Source organism: Macaca mulatta, chromosome 10 (assembly GCF_049350105.2).
Source record: "Macaca mulatta isolate MMU2019108-1 chromosome 10, T2T-MMU8v2.0, whole genome shotgun sequence".
Classification (NCBI taxonomy): Eukaryota; Metazoa; Chordata; class Mammalia; order Primates; family Cercopithecidae; genus Macaca; species Macaca mulatta.
This window is the reverse complement of record NC_133415.1, coordinates 114,909,464-114,928,440: the sequence shown is the minus strand read 5'-3', so window position 1 is coordinate 114,928,440 and position 18,977 is coordinate 114,909,464. Positions and strand designations below refer to the sequence as shown.

Genomic DNA, 18,977 nt, shown 5'->3' with positions numbered 1-18,977 from the left:
GAACCAGCCGTATCTTTGTTTTTCTGCATGGGTCCAGGGTGCAGCTCGCTCATGGCTGTGTAACCTGCTCTACGGTGCCTGAGAACATGAACGTTCCTGAGCTGGGGAGCTTGGAGGCAGCAGGAAGGTGGCAAAGGGGCCACTGCTTGATACAGGCGTTATCTGTGAACTGGGTTTTTAAAAGGACTTTGTATCCAGTTTCTGAGAGCAGAGCCATTCATCCCAGAAGGGTGGCCCACAGGGAGAAGCCGGGTCTGCTGGCTGCACTTCACCCGACCAATTGGGTCAGCTGCCTTGTTCCATCACCTGACGGGGCCCAAGTCTCCCCAAATTCCACCAGCCTAAGTATGCTCCAGACCTGGACATGATGCAGAGGTGACCTGGGCAGCAGAGTCAACAGGATTCTTAGAGCATCAGAAAAGAAAATTTTAAAGGTTTGCATTTTTATTTATAATTACAATTTACATTACTCCAACAGAGGAGCCCCCTTGCTATGTTCTAATTCTTAGCCATTAAGTCCTACAAAAATAAACCCAAGCTTTTACAGTAACTTAATCAATACAGAACTAAAGCCTTTATAGCTATCAGAGGGGTTTAGTTACCAAGGTGCTTATTTTTGACAAAATGCCCTGTCACTCAGAGGACGCATGCGTATACTAAAGTTCTGACCCATCGACTCATGCAACAAATGTAGACCCCGCCCTCCCTCCACCCACTATTAAAACAAAAACACAAAACAAGGATGTACAACCAAGGGGAAATATGCTCTTGGTCAACTGACCTTGCAGAAGACTGGCTCGTTTCCAAGTGGATGAGAACACCAGTGTGTGGCCAGAGTCCAGCAATGACTGACCGGCCTAGGTCAGAGGCTGGCAGGGACCACAGAAGGGCCAAGGCGCTGCCGGGGCTCATCCCAGCTCCAACCCCGACCTGGAAGCTTGTGGACACCAGGCTCTGTGCAGCAGCTCCAAGGCTAGTGTCCAGGGCCCCTGGCCACTACTCCGAAATGTTTGTAGTCCACCCACCGCTGGCCAGCCCCAACCTTGACATCACTGTGGATACCATCAGGGTGGTCTGGTTCACTTATACAACATGATCCATGGGACAACCCCTTCCGTGCCCCCCACCCACCCACCCCCGACACACACACCACCCTATGCTGGCCCTGACTCCTGAGACCCCACCCTTGGCAGTGGGGGTGCCAGGCCAGCAGCACCAGGGGTCAGCTGAGTTACAGAGATGCAGTTGGCTGCCACATTTGCCAAATGAGATTTGGTTCCACTTTTAAAAGTCAAAGCTGTCATTTAAAAAAAAAAAAAAAGTCACAAAGTAAGGATTCAGCTTTCACTATAGAAACCTCTTTGCAAAATACCAAAACCTTAGAATTAGGCTATGCGCAACTAAAAAGGAAACATAGGTAAAGAGACCTCAAAGAGGTTACCCATGAATACTTCCCCAAAACAAGTGGTTCTAACTCAGACCATGTCCAAGTTCAGTTAAGTCCAAAACATAAGTAGCAGTATGGGACTCTTCCAAACTCCAGAAACAAAGCGACCACTTCTCCCTGTAAGTGCAGCGTTTTCCTCGCGTCCTGACACACAGCGTCATTTCTGCGCCACTTGAGTAGGAGCCTGCAAGAGATGACAGGAAGTCAAGCAGCTGCTGGGATAAGCTGGCACTGTTGCCCCTGCTGGCAAGCAGGAGCCACTCAGCCTCCCTCCTGCCCTGAGTCAGGCTGGCTTCCCCCGTTTCCTCTCACAGCCCACTCTGAGAATCCTACTTGTACAATAGATTGGGGACAGGGAGGCAGCTAGTGGCAGGAGGCCTAGTCCCTAGCTCCAGGGCCCACCTGGGGTCGGCACCAGGCACCCCATGTGGGACGCTCTACCCAGACCCTAAAGTGCCCACAAATCCACTGGAACATTGTTAAAAATGAAGCCTCTGATTCATTTAGGGCCGGGTTGGGCCAAGACACTGGCTTTGGAGCAAGGTCTCGCTCGCTGGCTTTACTTGGGTGGTGAGCCCCCGGCCCACGCGACTCCCGCATCACCTCACCTCCCACACCTGCAGTCTCACTCGGAGGATGCTGGGGCCTGGGTCCTGCCCCCACAGATGCAGGTTTAAGTTGGTCAGGAGCCCCCTGGGTGACTCATAGGTTCGAGGCCCTCGGTTTGGCTTTTCCTCGGAAATGGAGCCTACTCCCCACCTTCATAAGCTCTCTAGGTGTGCCTGACCCTACACCCTCCCACCAAAGCATTCAGAAGGCTCATCCACTCACCTTTGGCTGCACCCTCACACCCTGCCAGTCCCGGCCCTGTGGGAAGTGGGGTTGCGACGGGTGGTCCCATTGCCCCTGCCTCCTCGGAATCCACCCCGAGAACTGCGGCCACGAAGAAACCTCCCTGACACCCCAAAGGTCTCCGTGTTGAGCTTCCTCTCTTCAGCCCACGTCGTCCGCCTGGAGCTAAACCATAGAAGAAACGCTGATTGTAGCGGGCGCTGACTCCCAGGCTTCTGGCCAGGCCTCGTCCTCAGCGGCCCAGGGAAGGAGGGGACAGACTCACCGGGGCCACTGTATACAGGGAAGGGGCAGCCCCGTCAGCACTGGACCCCAGCTCTGGCACTGCAGGTGCTCCCCCCACACTTTCAACCAGGACTATCCCCACAGTGGGCAGGGGCTCAGGATCCGTCTCTACCATCTCTGTCACCACAGGCAAGCAGTGATACTACTTGGCTACCAAGGCAACCCCTATTGCTTGCTAGAGGAGCCCCGGGGAGGCCCAGGGGCCCAGGAGACCCGAGACCAGAGCATGAAGTGGACCCTCCTAGACAAGGAGGGGGCTAGGCTAGATGGAACAAGGTCCCTGGAATGTGGTACTTCTGCTTTGGGGGTTGGGAAAATAGGGATACAACATGGACACTCATGCCACCCAAACAAGCCGCCAGCGGGAGACTATTTCCCACATCCAACTGTGCGCCCAACACTCCCACCCAGCACTCCCACCGACGTAGACAGCAGCTCCAGGGCAGCACACCCACCCTGAGCTCCTCTTCAGCCGGAAACCTGCTGTGCCCACAGACTTCCGTGTTCAAAGCAGCAGCAACTCCACCCATCAGCTGTCCAGGCCAAAAGACTTAGGAGTCATTCTGGACTCTTCTCTTGTTGACCAATTCTGTTAGCACCACCTTCAAGATACATTTAGACTCTACCCCTTCCCTCTGTCACCACCGCCTGGTTCCAAGCCACCTGTGCTGCAGCACCAGTCCCCTAACTGGCCAGTCAGCAGCCACACTTGCCCACTGTCCAACCACTATCACCAAAGAAGCCGTAAAACATCAGACCGCACCATGCGCTTCAGCACAAAACCCTCTGATAGCTTCCCGCAGCACTTGGAACAAAAGCCAGTCACTTCCATGCCCTACAAAACCCTACAGGAATCCATCCCCCAGACTCGGCCTGTCTGGAAGCACTTCCCGCACTCATCTGTGCAGCCTGCTCCACCTGTGAGAACTGATCATCCATTTCCCATCGAGTCCACAGCTCCATCCCATTGCCCTCACTGCCTGGCCTTCCACCACACGCTGTTCTATCTTTCCCCTGCAGAACATGAGCCTGAGGAGGTGGGGCTTTCCAGCCTGCCTTCTGAGGCCACCTCAACGCCCCCCGCGGCATGTCTGGCGCTCAATCTGCAGGGCAAATGGGCCCAAATCTCCAAGCCCGGCCCACACTGTAGGTTGCTTCGTGGGACTTCTGACCAGCTGTTAGGTGTGAAAAATAAAACACACCACATGGTCCCTCGCCTCAAACCATGAAGTGAAGGAAGGCCAGTGTGAGCACGCTCTAGCCATACCTCAGGCTGCAAAGCAAGGTCCTCAGGCTGCCAGGCCAGCGGGACCAGCAAGCAGAGCACAGTGAGGTATGCTGAATGTGGACACGGGTCTGCTGGGGAGGGCAGTGCAGCCCAGCCTTTGTGGGGACAGCGCAGCAAAGCCAAGAGGAAACAGGGACTTGACCTCAGCCGACTCCTCAGGTCAGGATCCCCAAGAGGCTTCCCACACGTAACCTGCTGGGACTCCTGCACTCATCACGCAGAAATGCAAGCAGGACCCTAGAACAGCTACCCTGAGGCTCAGAGTCCAGCTCTGTCTTCAGATTGAGAGCCCTCAGTCCTGTCCTTTCTAGATTGGAGGACTGTCCTCCCCTCATTCATTCAGCCTCTCACCTGGTCTTGAGTTCAGAAGAGATGTTGTCAAAGAACGACTTGGATTTGTCATAGTAGCAGTTGGGCCCCAGAAGGTCTTCCTCGGCAGGCGCTTCGGCGCTCTGGGTCACCACAGCCAGGTCCTTCTCTTCCCCCTTCTCAGCCTTGTCATCTACAAAGAGAAGCAGAACACGCGGAGGTGCAGGAGGGGCAGAGCGCACGGCCTTCTAGCAGGGTGGTCCCTCCAGGCTCGCTCGGGAGCCGCCCTCGGGCTGAGACGCCAACTACGCCTTGTGCAAAGCAGAGATCCCTTCTTCTTCCTTCTAGCACACGCCTCGTTCTGCCATCGGGCCGCGCAGTCCGCACCTTATCCCACCCATTTCCACAGCTCCCGGCATCTCGTATCACTGATTCCTCACTGCCGCTCACCACCCGCCTGGCTTCCCCAGTTCCTCCAGGCATCTCTTCCTTTTTCTGGAGACAGAGTCTTGCTCTGTCGCCCAGGCTGGAGTGCAGTGGCACAATCTTGGCTCACTCCCACTGCAACCTCCACCTCCTGGGTTCAAATGATCTCCTGCCTCAGTCTCCTGAGTAGCTGGGATTACAGGCACCCACCACCATGCCCAGCTAATTTTTGGATTTTTAGTAGAGACGGGGTTTCGTCGTGTTGGCCAGGCTGGTGTTGAACTCCTGACCTCAGGTGATCCACCCACCTCAGCCTCCCAAAGTGCTGAGATTACAGGCATGAACCACCACACCCCGCCAGGCCTCTACTTCTAACACTCTCTAGGGGTACTCCTGTGCAGAGGATAATTTTCATATAATGAGCCAAACCTTTAAAATTCAGTTTCTTCTTAAATTCTTTGTCAAGCTCCTCTCGGTTGAACTGGGCATTTGCACTCTCGAAATCAAAGTCACCCTCAAATTTGATTGTATTTTCCTTGACGTTAGTTGGACGGTTTTGCCCTCTTGAGCGATTCCTTGTTCGCCTGTTTCCTGTGAGGACAAAGGACAGCCCTGGCTGAAGTAGGTCACCAACCTGGTGATCTCAAACACCTCACAAGGAGTTTCCAGGCACACCCCCAAGGCCACAGAGGGGACAGAGCACACAAGCAGCGACACCACACCAGCACCCCGGAAACCAGCACCCAGAGAAGCAGGCAGGAGGGCAAGCAGAGCAGCTCAGCCTTATCACTCATGGTCCCCAGAAATCAAGTGGCAACAAGGGTTACCTGAGCGCCTCCTCTGAGGTCTTCTGTTCTCGTCATTCACCTGCCCTTGAGTTTGCACAGCTGCTGGCTGGACTACATCTAAGGCGCAAAAGGGAAGAGTAAGGCAAAGCTCCTACAGAAGCTGGAAGCCAGAACCCAGAAGCAGCCCCACCACCACGGGGCACACACAGCAGCACCGCAGGAGGCTGCTGCACAGGCCTGCCCTGCAAAAGCACATGGGGCTTAGGATGGGGAAGTAGTATTTTTTTTAATAAAAATAAAATAAAATAGCCCAGGAAGCAGTGTGCCACTTCTAGAACATCAAGCAAACTCCAGGAAAAAATGTGTTCAAGTACCGCTGGCTGTCTTGCTGCTCGGCTGGGCCTGACGACCGTTGAGCTGCGTCCCTGTGGTGCCCTTGCCAGGTAACAGCTTTTTAGCATTCAGGTTGTCAGCAGAACCAGTCTGGACAGCCTGCTCCACCATCGGGCTCTTGCCGACTGGGATGGATGGAAAACCAGCTCCTGAATTGAGGAGGGGAGGAGGGTTTAAAAACAGAGAGAAAAGAAGCAAGCCTTACACCTCCAGGCATTTCTCTTCTGCTGGCATGTCAGGAAGGAAAGGAGGGCAACTGCCTAGAGGTTCTACCAAATCCAGGCAAAGCACCCCCAGACTGGGCCGTTCCCTCTGAGGCTAGCCCAGACAGCAAAAGAAGGCCAAGTCACTGGGCAGCACCAAGGCCAGTTCATCTTTGGACTCCCTACCCCAAAAGCCCTGAGCTCCCCAAGTTAGGGAACCTCAAGGAGAGGAAAAACACCGTGCCTACAAACAGGCACCTCCCCAGCAGTGCTGAAACAGCTTTCTTAAAACCACACAAGCTCCCATCCCAGAGGGGCTCATAGCCCCAAGAGCCTGGTGAATTCAGGATCTGAGAATTTGTTTCACTCTGGTCCATACTGGAGAAGAACCAGCCCAGCCTGGGATTTTCTAGAAAATGCAGTGATCAAATTCTGAAGTTAAATTCTAGAACACTGTCATTTCCACTTAAGACACAATAAAACTAAAAATTATGGAGGAGGAGCTGACTTGCGAGACAGTAGCAGCCTACACTTCTCTCAAGGGCAAAGGCTCATCATGAAGACGCGAAGGGCTCCTAGGTAGCCTTTGGCAAGGAGCTGTGCCTACGAAACCGCAGTCTGAGGCCCATGCACAGGGGATGAACCCTCAGAAACTAGGTCCTCTGAACCAAGAAGAAAAAGGGAAGCACCACCCACCTCTCTCCATCTCCTCCCTTTCCAAAGTTCCAGGACCTGTGGGGACTCTAAACAGGACAATGTGGGACTGGGTGTTAAGTGAATAGAGATCTGAAACAGAAAAGGCGCCCTAACCATGGGGTAATTATTATTAGAGCAACAGCCCAATACACATGAAGACTGGGCATCTCATCTTACTGTTTTTATGGAATAGAAACAACAACAAAAATTCCCTGTAAAAAATTCCTTGTAACCAGATCAAGAGAAGCTCTCAAAGGGCAGGTGGGAGCGGCTCCGCATAGAGGTCTGGTAAGCGTTCTCTGGCAGGAATGCACCCGGGCCACTTTCTCACCGATTGTCTCACTCAGCATGTCCGGGAGACGAGCATAGCATTGCCTGCTTCCTGATCATACTGTGACTGCAGGGACATGGGGCTTGTCTGCTTTTTACACAACCAACTACTTCAAACAAAGTCTTGCCCTATGAACAGGTTTAGGTAACTGATCCTAAGAGCAACAGAAGTATCTGTGTCATTTTTAAGTGGGGAAAAAAAATGACTACTCGACTACTCTCTAACTCAGATACACTGAGTACATGCAGGATTTGGAAAGCAGCACCTGCAGAATGACAGACTGACAGCAGCTGTGTGCCATAAGGAAAGCCCAGGCATCATCCTGGACCAGGGCCGGGTAATGGCGATGGTTCAGCTTGTCAGGGTGCTACGTGTAACACAAACATATGAAAGATTGTCAATGTGAATTTTAGAACTTCAGGGGAAATGAGTAGAATGTGAGGAAAGGTCTAGAAACCCCAGGTGCCGCCGCCACCACAGCACAGACACAGGTGGTGTATACCAGCACTGGCCAGCTGGCCATCAGGCTGATACTGTCCACCTGGCCAAACAGTTGGCAACTGTCACCCAAGCCCCTAATTTTGAATCCCCTAAACAAGTGACCTATGCACCACACAGATCAAAGAGCAGCATGGGAATGTGAGGTGCTTTGGGGAGTCCCCCCTGCAGCACTCTAGAACACGTTTAGGACCCAGCAAAAACCCCAGGGAAATGACTTTCTGTGAACAGTGAAGTTTCCCGTATGTGGTAGCCATGGTACAGGTCAATAGAGAACCTGGACCCAGGGGGAGAGAACAAACTACTCCGCTGATTCTTTGTAATCCCTTCTTTAACACTGAGAGTTCACAATCAGGACTATGTGCTGAAGCAAACAAGCAGCTCAGCGGCTGCATGGGCTTGGCAAATGATCTGCTACAGCTACTGTCATTCTGTCTGCTGCTTTACCCCTCGCTCTCAGAACGGTTTGCAAGACAGCATGCAGTTCTCCCAAACTGCTGTTACCCTTGGCAGTGAGCTGCTGTGGCTCTGAGGACAAGTCAAGCTCTGAAACGGGCTGTGGAGATGGAGAAGAGCTAGGGCTGGAAGCAGCGGCTGAGGCTGGAGGGCTTACCAACTTCTCTAAAGGAAGATAAAGGAGAAAGAGCAAAAAGAAAGCACACAAATAAGTCAGGATACACTTGTCTTGTGTCTAGCAAGCTTGGAAAGAGCCAAGCAACCTCTTGTAGGACTCTGTCATACAAACATATTTTAGAAACATAGAGAGCTGGGCTGGGAAGGCCACCTGTCACACTAGGAACAGCAACCAAGACAAGCATGATTTGTAGCAGCAAGTGGCCTACAGACCTCATTTAGGGTTCCCTGTCTCACTACTTCATGCTGGATTCTGAGCAAGGGCGGTGGATCACCTGCCAATTCTATACTCTGAGCCCATCTGCAAAGCTAGGTCCAGGTAAAGGACAAAGCGGGATCTCTCTCTACATACAGAGAGTAGAATCATATTCTGGGGTTGTTCAATCTCAGTTGAAACCATTTTTGAGCGAGGCACTTGCAGTAGAACAAGGAACATGATGGGTGGGCTTGCATTTCACTTCTATATTTACAGGCTTATAAATGTGCAAATAGCTAGACCTCATCTGTAACACTACATATATATCAGCTATTTCTTCTTTGAAGCAGATATACCAGGACTTCCACCTATTTATTTTTAGAGACAGAGTCTCGCTGTGTCACTCAGGCTAGAGTGCAGTGGTGCAATCTCGGCTCACTGCAACATCCGCCTCCCAGGTTTAAGCTATTCTTATGCCTCAACCTTCCAAGTAGCTGGGATTACAGGTGTGTCCCACCACACCCAGCTAATTTTTGCATTTCTAGTAGAGACAGGATTTCCCCATGTTGGCCAGGCTGGTCTCGAACTCCTGACCTCATGATCCACCTGCCTTGGCCTCCCAAAGTGCTGGAATTCCATGCATGAGCCACCATACCTGGCCCAGGACTTCCACCTAGATCCACCCTGACTCTTCGAATGAATTTTGATTTGATTATTCTGTTCCAACACTCAGGCCGCTGCCTCTTTTACTCTCAGTTGAGTAGTTACTAAATGCTCTCACAAGCTGAAGTTGCACTGGGTAATTTACTAAGTGTGCAATAAAACAGTCTATAAGCTGAGCGTGACAAGAATGCACGCCCCCACTCTCAGGCTCCATCGCTCCACTCAGTGACAGTTACACGCACGGGTAGTTTACCAGACAGAAACAGGTCACTCACCTAGACCCAGGGAGGCGGCATACTGCTGGCTGAGCAGGGAGCTGGCCGCCAGCGGGCCGTAGGGCGCCATCCCTCGGAAAGGGCTGTAAGGCACGTGCGGCTGGAAGGGCGAGGCGGAGGCAGAACCCAGGGAAGACTGAACAATGAGACATCGGGTGAGAACAGCGAAGGCCATCCCATCACCCCACACGCCTGCATCAGAGTGCTTGTTCAGCTGGGAAACAAGCACTGTCCCATCAGCCTGCATCCTTGAGATGCTGGAGGAGCCCTTGGGGTACCAGTTTCCAGTATGGTGAGAGCTGCCTTTTCCACAGCATTTCAGTTCCAGTTCCACCTGTCCATGTAATCATGCAATTCTTTTTTCTTTCTTTCTTTCTTTTTTTTTTTTTTTTTTTTTTGAGACATTGCATTGCTCTGTTGCCTGGGCTGGAGTGCAACAGCGTGATCTCAGCTCACTGCCTCCCAGATTCAAGCAATTTTCCCTGCCTCAGCCTCCCGAGTACCTGAGATTACAGATGCCCACCACCACATCCAGCTAATTTTTATACTTTTAGTAGAGATGGCGTTTTGCCATGTTGGCCAGGCTGGTCTTGAACACTTGACCTCAGATGATCTGCCCTCCTCGGCCTCCCAAAGTGCTGAGATTACAGGCGTCTTGTCCATGTAATTCTAACCCAAATTTCTCCTAACTCAAAGCCATCGGATGGCTCCCCACTGCTGCCAAAGCCTGCCCCGTGTGATCCCACCTTCCAGGACGGGTGCTCGGCACGGAACCTGGTGCAGTCTGAACCCCAGAGGAGCCAGTGAATATTTAAGTTTAGAAGTGAAGAAAATATTAATCTGGGCTCCCTGGTGTGAGCATGGGCAAAATAAGCCATAACCCAATAAGCAGGAACGTGGCATCAGACTTACAAATCTGGTGTCGTACAACAGCAGCATGTAACATCTGGGCATAACCCAAGGGCAAGCCTGCAGTCCCTGCAGGTATGTCACCCCACTCACAGCAGCTGCTGAGGGCTCAGACTTCTCCAACCAGAAACTAAGGGCAAACGCTATGCCCCAAACATCACAGGTCCAGGAGCATCCACTCACACTACACTACACTACATACACGCGCGCACACGCCCAGCTCCCCAGGTCTCCTTCCTTAAGAGCCATGAGACACAGCACACACCACCTACTGTGTGTGCTACAAGAATCAACACCTTCCGCGAGAACAGCAATGGCCTAGACAAAAAATAAGCCACTTTTCATTAAAAGGATATTCCTCAGGCCGAGTACTTTGGCTCATGCCTGTAATCCTAGCACTCTGGGAGGCCAAGGCGGGCAGATCATGAAGTCAAGAGATTGAGACCATCCTGACCAACATGGTGAAACTCTGTCTCTACTAAAAATACAAAACTTAGCTGGGCGTGGTGGTGCGTGCCTGTTAGTCCCAGCTACTCGGGAGGCTGAGGCAGGAGAATCACTTGAACCCAGGAAGCAGAGGTTGCAATGAGCTGAGATCACGCCACTGCACTGAAGCCTGGCAACACAGTGAGACTCCGTCTCAAAGGAAAAAAAAAAAAAAAGGTTATTCCTCACATTGAGCATTCTGACAAAACATGCCACCAAGCTCCAAATTGAAACCAGCATCTCTTAGTGTGCACAGAGAGACAGTGGCACACTTACCTGAACAATGGCAGGATCCTGTGGGAGTGTGTGCTGAGCTTTTGGAGGTTCACACACAGTGATATCTTTGATGTCACTTCCCCGGAAAATGATGTACTCATAAATCTCCTCTCTGGGGGGCGCAGGCCTATCTGTGGGACGGTCTTCAGTGCCAAAGGACCTCACTTATGAGTGGAGAAAGAGAAACGTTATTGTTGTCCTCAGCCAGTTCAATCAACCCTGACACCACTGCTCCCAAGTCTTCCAGAAGACGGCGGCACTTGCTCAGAGCCACAACACAGGGACTCTAGGTCCACATTTCAACAACTACTTAACACCCCAATTTTCAGTGGACAGTGCTGATAACGCACCAATTGGTGAAGCTCCAGACAACAGACAGTTCTAGATCACAAAGATAACAAGGAACAATTTCACAGACTGTCTCATGTGCGAACACACCAACGTACAGAGCTCTCAGCAAAACAAGGCTTGCTTCACAAGGCCTCCCTGTTCACATATGACTCTGTAGATCAAACAGCCAGCTGGCTGCTTTATGACCAAAGCCACCTCTGACCCCGGCTTCCGCACCTATAAGGAATTCTGAGCCCACTAACCCCTAACCAGCAGGCTTCCAGAGCCCTACCAAATCTCCTTTTAGCAAGCCTCTAGGGGCAGAGCTGGGTGGGACAGCAGCCTCTAACTCATAAGAGCACAACTCCTACTAACTCCTGGGCCTACTCTGGGCTGTCTCTCTAACTGGGCTCTCCTGTAATAAGTGTAGTGAGGTCCCACGGCTGCAAGTGAGTGCACAGCCCTGGCATGCTCAGCGAGCTCCTGGAGCCACGCAGAAGACACTCCCTGTTTGGAACGAGTTCTTCTTCTACACTTGCGGCTCCCTGTGACTTAAGAAGCGTTTCAGACGCGTCTAGACACTTCAAGAACCCCTGGGAGCCGAGCACCAGATCCAGCACACGTGGGCTTAGGCAGACATGGCTCCACCGGCACTTTTCTCTGAGAGGCAGGGGAAGTGCACTCCCCATCTTCTCTGGGTGATGAAGACAAAGAAACTCTGGACCACCCGCTGTCTCAACAACCTCAGAGATTCTGATTCTAGAGAACAGCCCCTTTCCTGTAAGTCTCCCAGCGGCTACAGCGGGTTATCAGCGCCCACAGGCAGCTGTCACCAAAAGGTAAGCCCCACAGTGTGAACGTCAGGATACAGCAGGAGAACGGTTTAAACCGGGGCATCTGGCTGCCAAACGGATGCTTCTGCCTTGGCAGGAAGCTGCATTAGGACGCGGTATTTGTTCAGGATCAAGGCCCCAGCTGTCTAATAGGTTCCAGAAAGGCTTGCAGGATTCGCGTGTTGTGACCCCGCCCCCAGCCTTCGGGAGAGGCCGGGACACTGGCCCCGCCGCCCGACCTCGAGGCTCCCCCGCAGGAATCTCCCCAGGCTGGCGGGGAGGAGGCCCGCAGACGGGAGCCGCCCTGCCCCTCGGAGCTGGCACCTGCAGAGGTGGGCTGGGCGGCCGAGGGGGCGGCGCCGCCGGGGCCGGGCCCGCCCCTCACCAAACACCGCCCGGCGCCCGCGCACAATAACGCCGCCCTGGGAGCCTAGGGAGACCATTGTGCGGCCGGCTGCTCTGGGGGAGGGCGGCGCGCGGGAGGGGGCGCCCGGGGGGCGTCCGGGGTGAAGGCGCGGGCGGGAGATCTCGGCCTAGGGGTGCCCTGGGTGGGTTCCGGGCGGGGTCTGGGCGCCAGGCTCCGGGACGGTACGGGAGTCTCAACGCCGGGCTTGGGGTCGCCCCGGGGCGGGGAGGGTGGCGCGGGCCGGGGCTGTTGGCGGACGGGGGTCGGCGGGCTCCGCGGACTCGGGCGGTTGGGGCCGGCGGGCGCGAGGGCGGGCGGCGGCCGCTACCTTTGGCAAGCGCCACGGTGGAGTTGTCGGTGTCGATGGTGTAGAGAATGCCCTCGTAGCGGATCTGCGCCTTGGAGATGAGGCTGATCTTGCTGCCCAGATACGGGGTGCCTGAGGAGCCGCTCATGGCGCCGGCCGGGGTGCGTCGGGCCGCGGGGGGGGACGAGCGCCGGGCCGCGGCCCGCTCCGCAGCCGCGCGGTGGCCTGGCCGCCCGTTCCTGCGCTCCTCCGCCCGCCGCCGCTTCCGCCTAGGCGCCTCGTCGCCGCCGCCCGAGGGGCCTGCGCGGGCACCGAGCGAACCAAGGAGGGGCGCGCGGCCGGAGCTCTGAGAGGAGCGCGGGGGAGGAGGAGCCGCCGCAGCAGCCACATCCGGGGCCTTGCGCCGCCACGCACCGCCCCCTCACGCTCGCCGCCCATTGGTTCGCCGCGCCCGCCGTCCTTTAAATATGGCCGTGCCGCCAGCTGGGGGGCGGGCCCGCGCGCCGCGCCTGCGCAGCAAGGTGTCGCTGGCCGAGGGCGGGTCTCCCCGGCGCTCCGCCCCTCCTCGGCCGGCTCCCGGCGGGCCCCTGGCGGAGCTGGGAGCACGAGACTCGGCGGGCGGGGTGAGGGCTGGGAAGCGGCCCGGGCGGAGCGCGCGTGCGCGTGGGTGGGCGGCTGCGGTTTGCACGCTCAGTGGACGGGGCAGGGGAGGAGCGCCAGGCCCCGCCCCCGCGCGTGCCGGCCCCGGCCCCGACTCTGGGCGCCGCAAACACTGGGGTTTTGCCCCCTTGGCCTCAGTTTCTCTTCCTACAAAAGTGGGGTCCGGACGACTCCCCTATTTTGCGCCAGGTGGGCCTCTAGCTCTCACCCTCGTGGGGGACCGGGGAGCGGCGGAGGCCCTGGGCGCCGGGTGTTCCCGGGGAGCCCCAGGACTCCCGCCCCGGTGCCCAGGTGCCAGCGGGGGGCGGCCGCGGCGGCAGCTCCCGGGAAGGCGGCGCTTCCGGCGTGGCAGCCTCCAAATATAACATGCTGAGCACACTTTCTCTTTTAATCCTGCTCCTCCTCCCAAAGCCGGCCGCAGCTTTCCATTTCCCTTAAAATAAATTCTGACTGGCTACCGGGGGCCTCGGAGGCCTCCGCTCGTCCCCGGGGCTGCGGCCCGGAGGCCTTGCCCACCTCCCCGGTCGTGCAGGAAGCTCGGCCGCCCTCAGTCGCTTAGCCGCGGGCCCTCCCCGCGTGTACTCTGCGTGATTAGTGACCGAGGGCGCGTGGTGTGTGCTTTTTTTTTTTTGCCACCGTCTTGACTGTGAATATCATCAGATCAGGGACCAATATTGGGACCCGGAAAAAAAAATAGCGGGTGGTGACTATAAAAATGAAATAGGCTGGGCGCGGTGGCTCATGCCGGTAGTCCCGGCACTTTGGGAGGCGGAGGCGGGCGGATCACTTGAGGTGAGGAGTTCAAGTCCAACATGGACTTGGGCAACATGGTAAAACCCTGTCTTTACTCTAAAAATACAAAAAAATTAGCCGGGCGTGGTGACAGGCACGTGCAATCCCCGGCTACTCGGGAGTCTGAGGCAGGAGAATCGCTTGAGTCTGAGAGGTGGAGATTGCAGTGAGCAGAGATCTCACCACTGCATTTCAGCCTGGGCGACAGAGTGAGACCCCGTCTCAAGAAAAATAATAATAAATAAAAATGAAATCGAGTAAGATAGAAAATATCAGAAGGCGTGGTGGGTGGCTCATGCCTGTAATCTCAGCACTTTGGGAGGCTGAGGCGGGAGGATCAGTGGAGGCGAGGAGTTAGAGATCAGCCTGGGCAACATATGGAGACCACATCTCTACAAAAAACCTTTTAAAAAATAAGGCGAGTGTGGGGGCACATATTTGTAGTTCCAGCTCCTGGGGAGGTGGAGGCAGAGGCGGGAGGATCACTTGAGCCCAGGAGTTGGAGGCTACAATGGGCTGTGGTCGGACTACTGCACTCAGGGGTGGCAGCAAGACCCTATTTCTAAAGGAAAAAAAGAAAATAACAGTATCTTACATGGTGAAAGTAAGTATTATTTTGTGAAATATTTATTTCACCTGTTTGTATAAGTGTGGACTTGGTAAGGACCTAAAATGTATTTCTGACTATGCTGAGAAGATCTTACCTGCCCTGCAGGTTAGGTGCTGTGACTCCCCATTTGACAGAAGGGGAAACAGGCCCAGCACGGGGAGTCACACACAGGGAAGTTGCAGTCTGGCCTGGTGGCATCCTCCACAGGCTTGGGGCTGCAGCACACTGTCTCTTTTTCTCTTCACAAAGGTGAAGCCAACCTGCTCCCACCAGAGCCCAGCAATGGCCAGTAAGAGAACAGTGATGGGTTTAAGGAAGAGGACACAGGAAGCAGAAGAGAAGAGGGAAAATTCAGTTTCATCTGCCAAGATTGACCTGTACATTCCAGAATTGCTTCTTGGCTCCTGGAATGTCGTGTGCAGGAAGAGAACAGACACAGCAAAGCCATGGAGTCAGCCCAGCTGAGGGAAGATAGGTTTCCAGCGACTGGGTCATCTGGCCCTGGGAAGCTCGACCCGGGGAATAGAGGTCTCCAGTGACCGGGGCATCTCGCCCTGGGAAGCGTGACCCCGGGAAGACAGGTCTCCAGTGACTGGGACATTTGGGAAGAGAGATCTCCAGCGACCGGGGCATCTGGCCCTGGGAAGCACGACCTGGACTCTGCTTCTCAACATAGCACAGCCTTCCTCACTTGGACATACAGGGTGCACCTGTCAGGAGGAGGTGCCAACCAGGTCTCCTGAGTGACCTGGCCTGGTGATCTCGTGTGGAGTCAAAGTCCTTCTATCCCCCACCCCACCCCACTTTCCAAGTAAGGAAATCCAAGGTCATAGATCCTGTACTTCATGCCTGCTAGTTTCTGAGCCACAAGCTTCTGGCTGTGTTGGGGCTGGGGTGCATGCTTCACTAGCAGGAGCTGGTTCTACCTTGAAAGAGGAGCTGGCTTCTGAGCCCCAGGACTGAAAGCAGGGAGGGTGCAGTTCCCAGAGGCCTCCGAGTGCCCGCCCAGCCCATGGGTGTGCAGCTGGTGGCTCCCTGAGAACATTAGCCACCCTGCAAATGCCCAGGAAGGCAGAGGCTAAAAATATATGTAGTGCCCAGGTCCAGGAATGCAGGCCCTGCCGTTCATTGCTTGGTGTCCTGCCCAAAGTGGAGGGCACTTGGGAGAGGTCTGAGAAGGCAAGCAGTTGTGCCAGGCCTAAGTCGACCTGGATATTCACTGGCATGGCTTGTTTTCCAGGCTGGGGCACGTGTATCCAATTCCTCCACTATAAGCAGCTCTTTACTGTGCACAGGTCTGAACAGCCCACCCACCTGGTTATCACCAGGCTTTAGACCAGCGAGCCCAAGGATCTAGAGGAACGAGCTGGGGCTTCTGGGAAACCCTGGGCCAGTTGGACTACCTGCCTCAGTTTCTCCTTTTGCCTGCCCATCTCAATGGTGTACTTGAGGACCCCAGAAGATCATGCCTGTGAGGGTAACCGGGGGCTACTCTGGAGGAACATGTAGGAACAGAGGGCATGTGCAGAGGGCACTGGGAGGGCCATAGGGGCAGCTGGAGAGGTTTGTGCTGCAGCCACAAGCCACTCATTACATGCTCGCTCTGCGTATGTAGGAGCTTGCTGCGGTCCCCAGTGACAGGTGGGAAGACAGGGAGGCAGGACCCTGCTCTACGTTGCGTCATCCGTCTAGCTGGGGTGGCACAGGCCAGCATCCTGCAGCAGGTAAGGGTGCCCCCCCCCACAGAAAACCATCATGTGACTCTAATGTCTCCCTGAGCAAGAATGACTGGCACAGCCATTGATCTCACAGGTGTCATTGCTCAGCAGGAGCCACACGAAACAGCTGAGTTAATTCCCAGGTGGTTAACGATGGGTGGTCCACAGATAAAATAAGTCAGTGGTCTGAAGTGTGGTCGAGTGCTGGTGAGACACAACTCAACCGTCCCCCTCCCCTCATTCAGGATCTGGCACAGGAGAGGGGACTGGGGAAGCCCTGCAGGCCTCAGGCCTTCCTCAGGCCCCCTCCCCTGAGGAAGACCCTCCAACCGCACAGGTGCAACAGCGGCAGCCGGGAGGGAGCTCAGGAGGGCACAGGTGCACCGGGTGGGGAGGCTCAGCACCAGCTTTGCTCTGAGGCCTTCCAGGCAGGGAATGGGACAGTGAGGCCCAGGGAGGGTGTTCGGGGCACAGGGAACCACAGGGGTGGTTGGACAGTAAGGTGAAGAGGGAGGGCTGAGTCGATCTTGCACAATCAGGAATTCTCATGGAGGTCTGACCTGCTCTCTTTGAATCCAGTTAAAATCCATTTCCTCCTGCCTGGGGCTCTGCAGGGCTGTTTTCCCAGGAGGCTGGATGAGCACCAGTGGGTTGAAGTTCAGGCATCCTCAGACCCTCTTCCCTCTTCCAATCTGTCTCTCCCTCCTGCCTCCTGTCCCCTTTCCACCTCCCTTTCTCCCCTTCCCACCCCAACAGCCGAGTTTCCCCGCGTGATGAACCCTGTATGATGGGAAGTTCCTTGGAAAATAAAAGAGGAGCGTGTTAAACTCCAGCACCCAGCAGGCAGGCTCGGCCACACTTCCAGGTGCAGCTGGAGGGACAGCGGGGCGAAGCTGATGAGAACCTGGGCAGACCCAGACACCAGCTTTCGAAATGTCAGATTCTGATAGGGCCAGCCCTGGCACTGCCACCTCAAAATGCAGGATAAAATGCTGAGAGATCCTGGTGGAACAGAAGACGGCCGTCAGCAGGAGGCCAGTAGCTTTTCTCTCCCGGTGACTGTGAGGGGCCCCTGGGCTTTAGGGGCTCAGGAATGGCTGGAGTGGGACAGCATTCGCCAGCCCTGTGTTCTACTTGGATAGAAAGTAAACGATGAAAGGCCTCTTCTAAGTCAATCCACCACTGTCTTACTAAGTGTCCACCAGTCCGGTCCCACTGCTCTGCGCCAGACCTGGTACCCAAGCCGGCCATGCATTTCCTCCCCGAACCCCTCCACAGCCCTCCGAATATGGTGCTGCACCTTCGAAGTGGAGGAAACCAGGCGCTTAGCCTGGGCTAGGTGACAGCCAGCATCATACGGCCAGCACATGACAGGGCTGGGATTCTTGGCTGAGTCTGCCAGCTGCTAACCCTGGGTGCTCAATGTCCGGGCCTCCTCCCTGGTGGTCCTCTGTGCTCAGCCTTCAGGTTGGGGCAGGGGGAGGAGGTAGTGAACGGCAGGAGGGGACAAAGCCCAGACACGATTTCTGCACTTGGAGCTCATGCTCTGCAGATGTCCAGATGGAGACCGACCTGAGGTTGGCGCTGGGCATGAGGGAAGGAAGCAGCTTCTTCTTCAAGAGTCTCTCCTCTTACATTGTGTCCTCTCTTGACTCCATGCAAAGGATGTCGGGTGCGTCCTAGAGAGTTGCCATGGTTACTCAAGAGGCCTGCGGGCGCGTCCCAGGCTGGGCACTTGTCTTTACGCCTGCCTGATGCTGCACGAGCGGCTGCTGGGCAGAGCCACAGCCCGGGAATGAGGTCATGTAAATAAAGGAGCAGTGCAGATGTCGGGAGAGGTGTGCCAGGCCTTCCAAAGCCTGTCCTCACCCAGCAGCGCCGCCGGGGACCCTCGTCCGTGCACCAAGACATCCTCGCCGTCAGATGGAAAGCGTTCTGCCAGGGCACGTGGTTATTTTTACTCGCGTTCAGTTCCGACTTGTTAACACCGTAATCCTTTCCTTATGTCGCTGCCTTCACCACCCTGAGCGCACAGGCTGGATTGGGGCTCTGTGTGGCAAGAAATGATGTGCATCGGAAGCCGGCAGGCACCCACACAGGCCCGCCGAGGCAGACCCTGGCGGTGAAGCCCATACCTGGGTATGTGGCAGTGTGTGCAGCAGAAGGGACAGAGCATGGGCCAGGTGAGAAGAAGGCGTGCCAGTGCAGGGTTGCCCCAGGCTTTTCCAACAGGTACCAGGAGCTGGATGGGGAGGATGGCGCCTGAGACATTTCTGGTGGCTCATCTCGTTGATACAGGCAGTCGCGAACGGACACGAATATGTGTTCGTCTTTCCCAAGCACCAGAACATGGAAACCCCATTTGCC

The 18,977-nt window shown here is 55.2% G+C and overlaps 1 protein-coding gene and 1 long non-coding RNA gene across 13 annotated transcripts; one reads left to right on the top strand and one right to left on the bottom strand.

Moving 5' to 3' along the window:
- Positions 1–426: 426 nt before the first annotated feature.
- LSM14B (LSM family member 14B) lies at positions 427–13,218 on the bottom strand. Of its 7 annotated transcripts, none has more exons than XM_077948275.1 (10): positions 12,852–13,218; positions 10,955–11,118; positions 9,284–9,419; positions 8,021–8,137; positions 5,770–5,937; positions 5,435–5,512; positions 5,037–5,198; positions 4,224–4,374; positions 2,279–2,572; positions 427–1,631 (listed from the first exon to the last, which is right to left on the bottom strand). In XM_077948275.1, the coding sequence occupies exons 1-9, from the start codon at positions 12,976–12,978 to the stop codon at positions 2,293–2,295; spliced, it is 1,383 nt and encodes a 460-aa protein (XP_077804401.1). In that variant the 5' UTR covers positions 12,979–13,218; the 3' UTR covers positions 427–1,631; positions 2,279–2,292.
- A 129-nt stretch (positions 13,219–13,347) lies between these two features.
- Positions 13,348–17,789, top strand: LOC114670527 (uncharacterized). Of its 6 annotated transcripts, XR_013400107.1 has the most exons (5): positions 13,351–13,453; positions 15,142–15,703; positions 16,188–16,369; positions 16,508–16,616; positions 16,705–17,789. It is a non-coding gene; the product is annotated as an uncharacterized LOC114670527 (long non-coding RNA). The 6 variants fall into 6 exon arrangements; XR_013400106.1 differs by having other exon boundaries at positions 13,348–13,453; positions 16,508–17,789; XR_003720206.2 differs by having other exon boundaries at positions 13,348–13,453; positions 16,188–17,789.
- Positions 17,790–18,977: the final 1,188 nt, after the last annotated feature.

Bases quoted from the DNA above. Each gene is read 5' to 3' on its own strand.
- LSM14B (XM_077948275.1), bottom strand. From the start codon at position 12,978: ATGAGCGGCTCCTCAGGCACCCCGTATCTGGGCAGCAAGATCAGCCTC. The intron at 9,420-10,954 runs GTAAGTGTGCCA...CTCATTGTTCAG, and splicing joins AGGATCCTGCCATTGTTCAG to TCTTCCCTGGGTTCTGCCTC. The intron at 5,938-8,020 runs GTAACAGCAGTT...TCCTCAATTCAG, and splicing joins ACAGCAGCTCACTGCCAAGG to GAGCTGGTTTTCCATCCATC.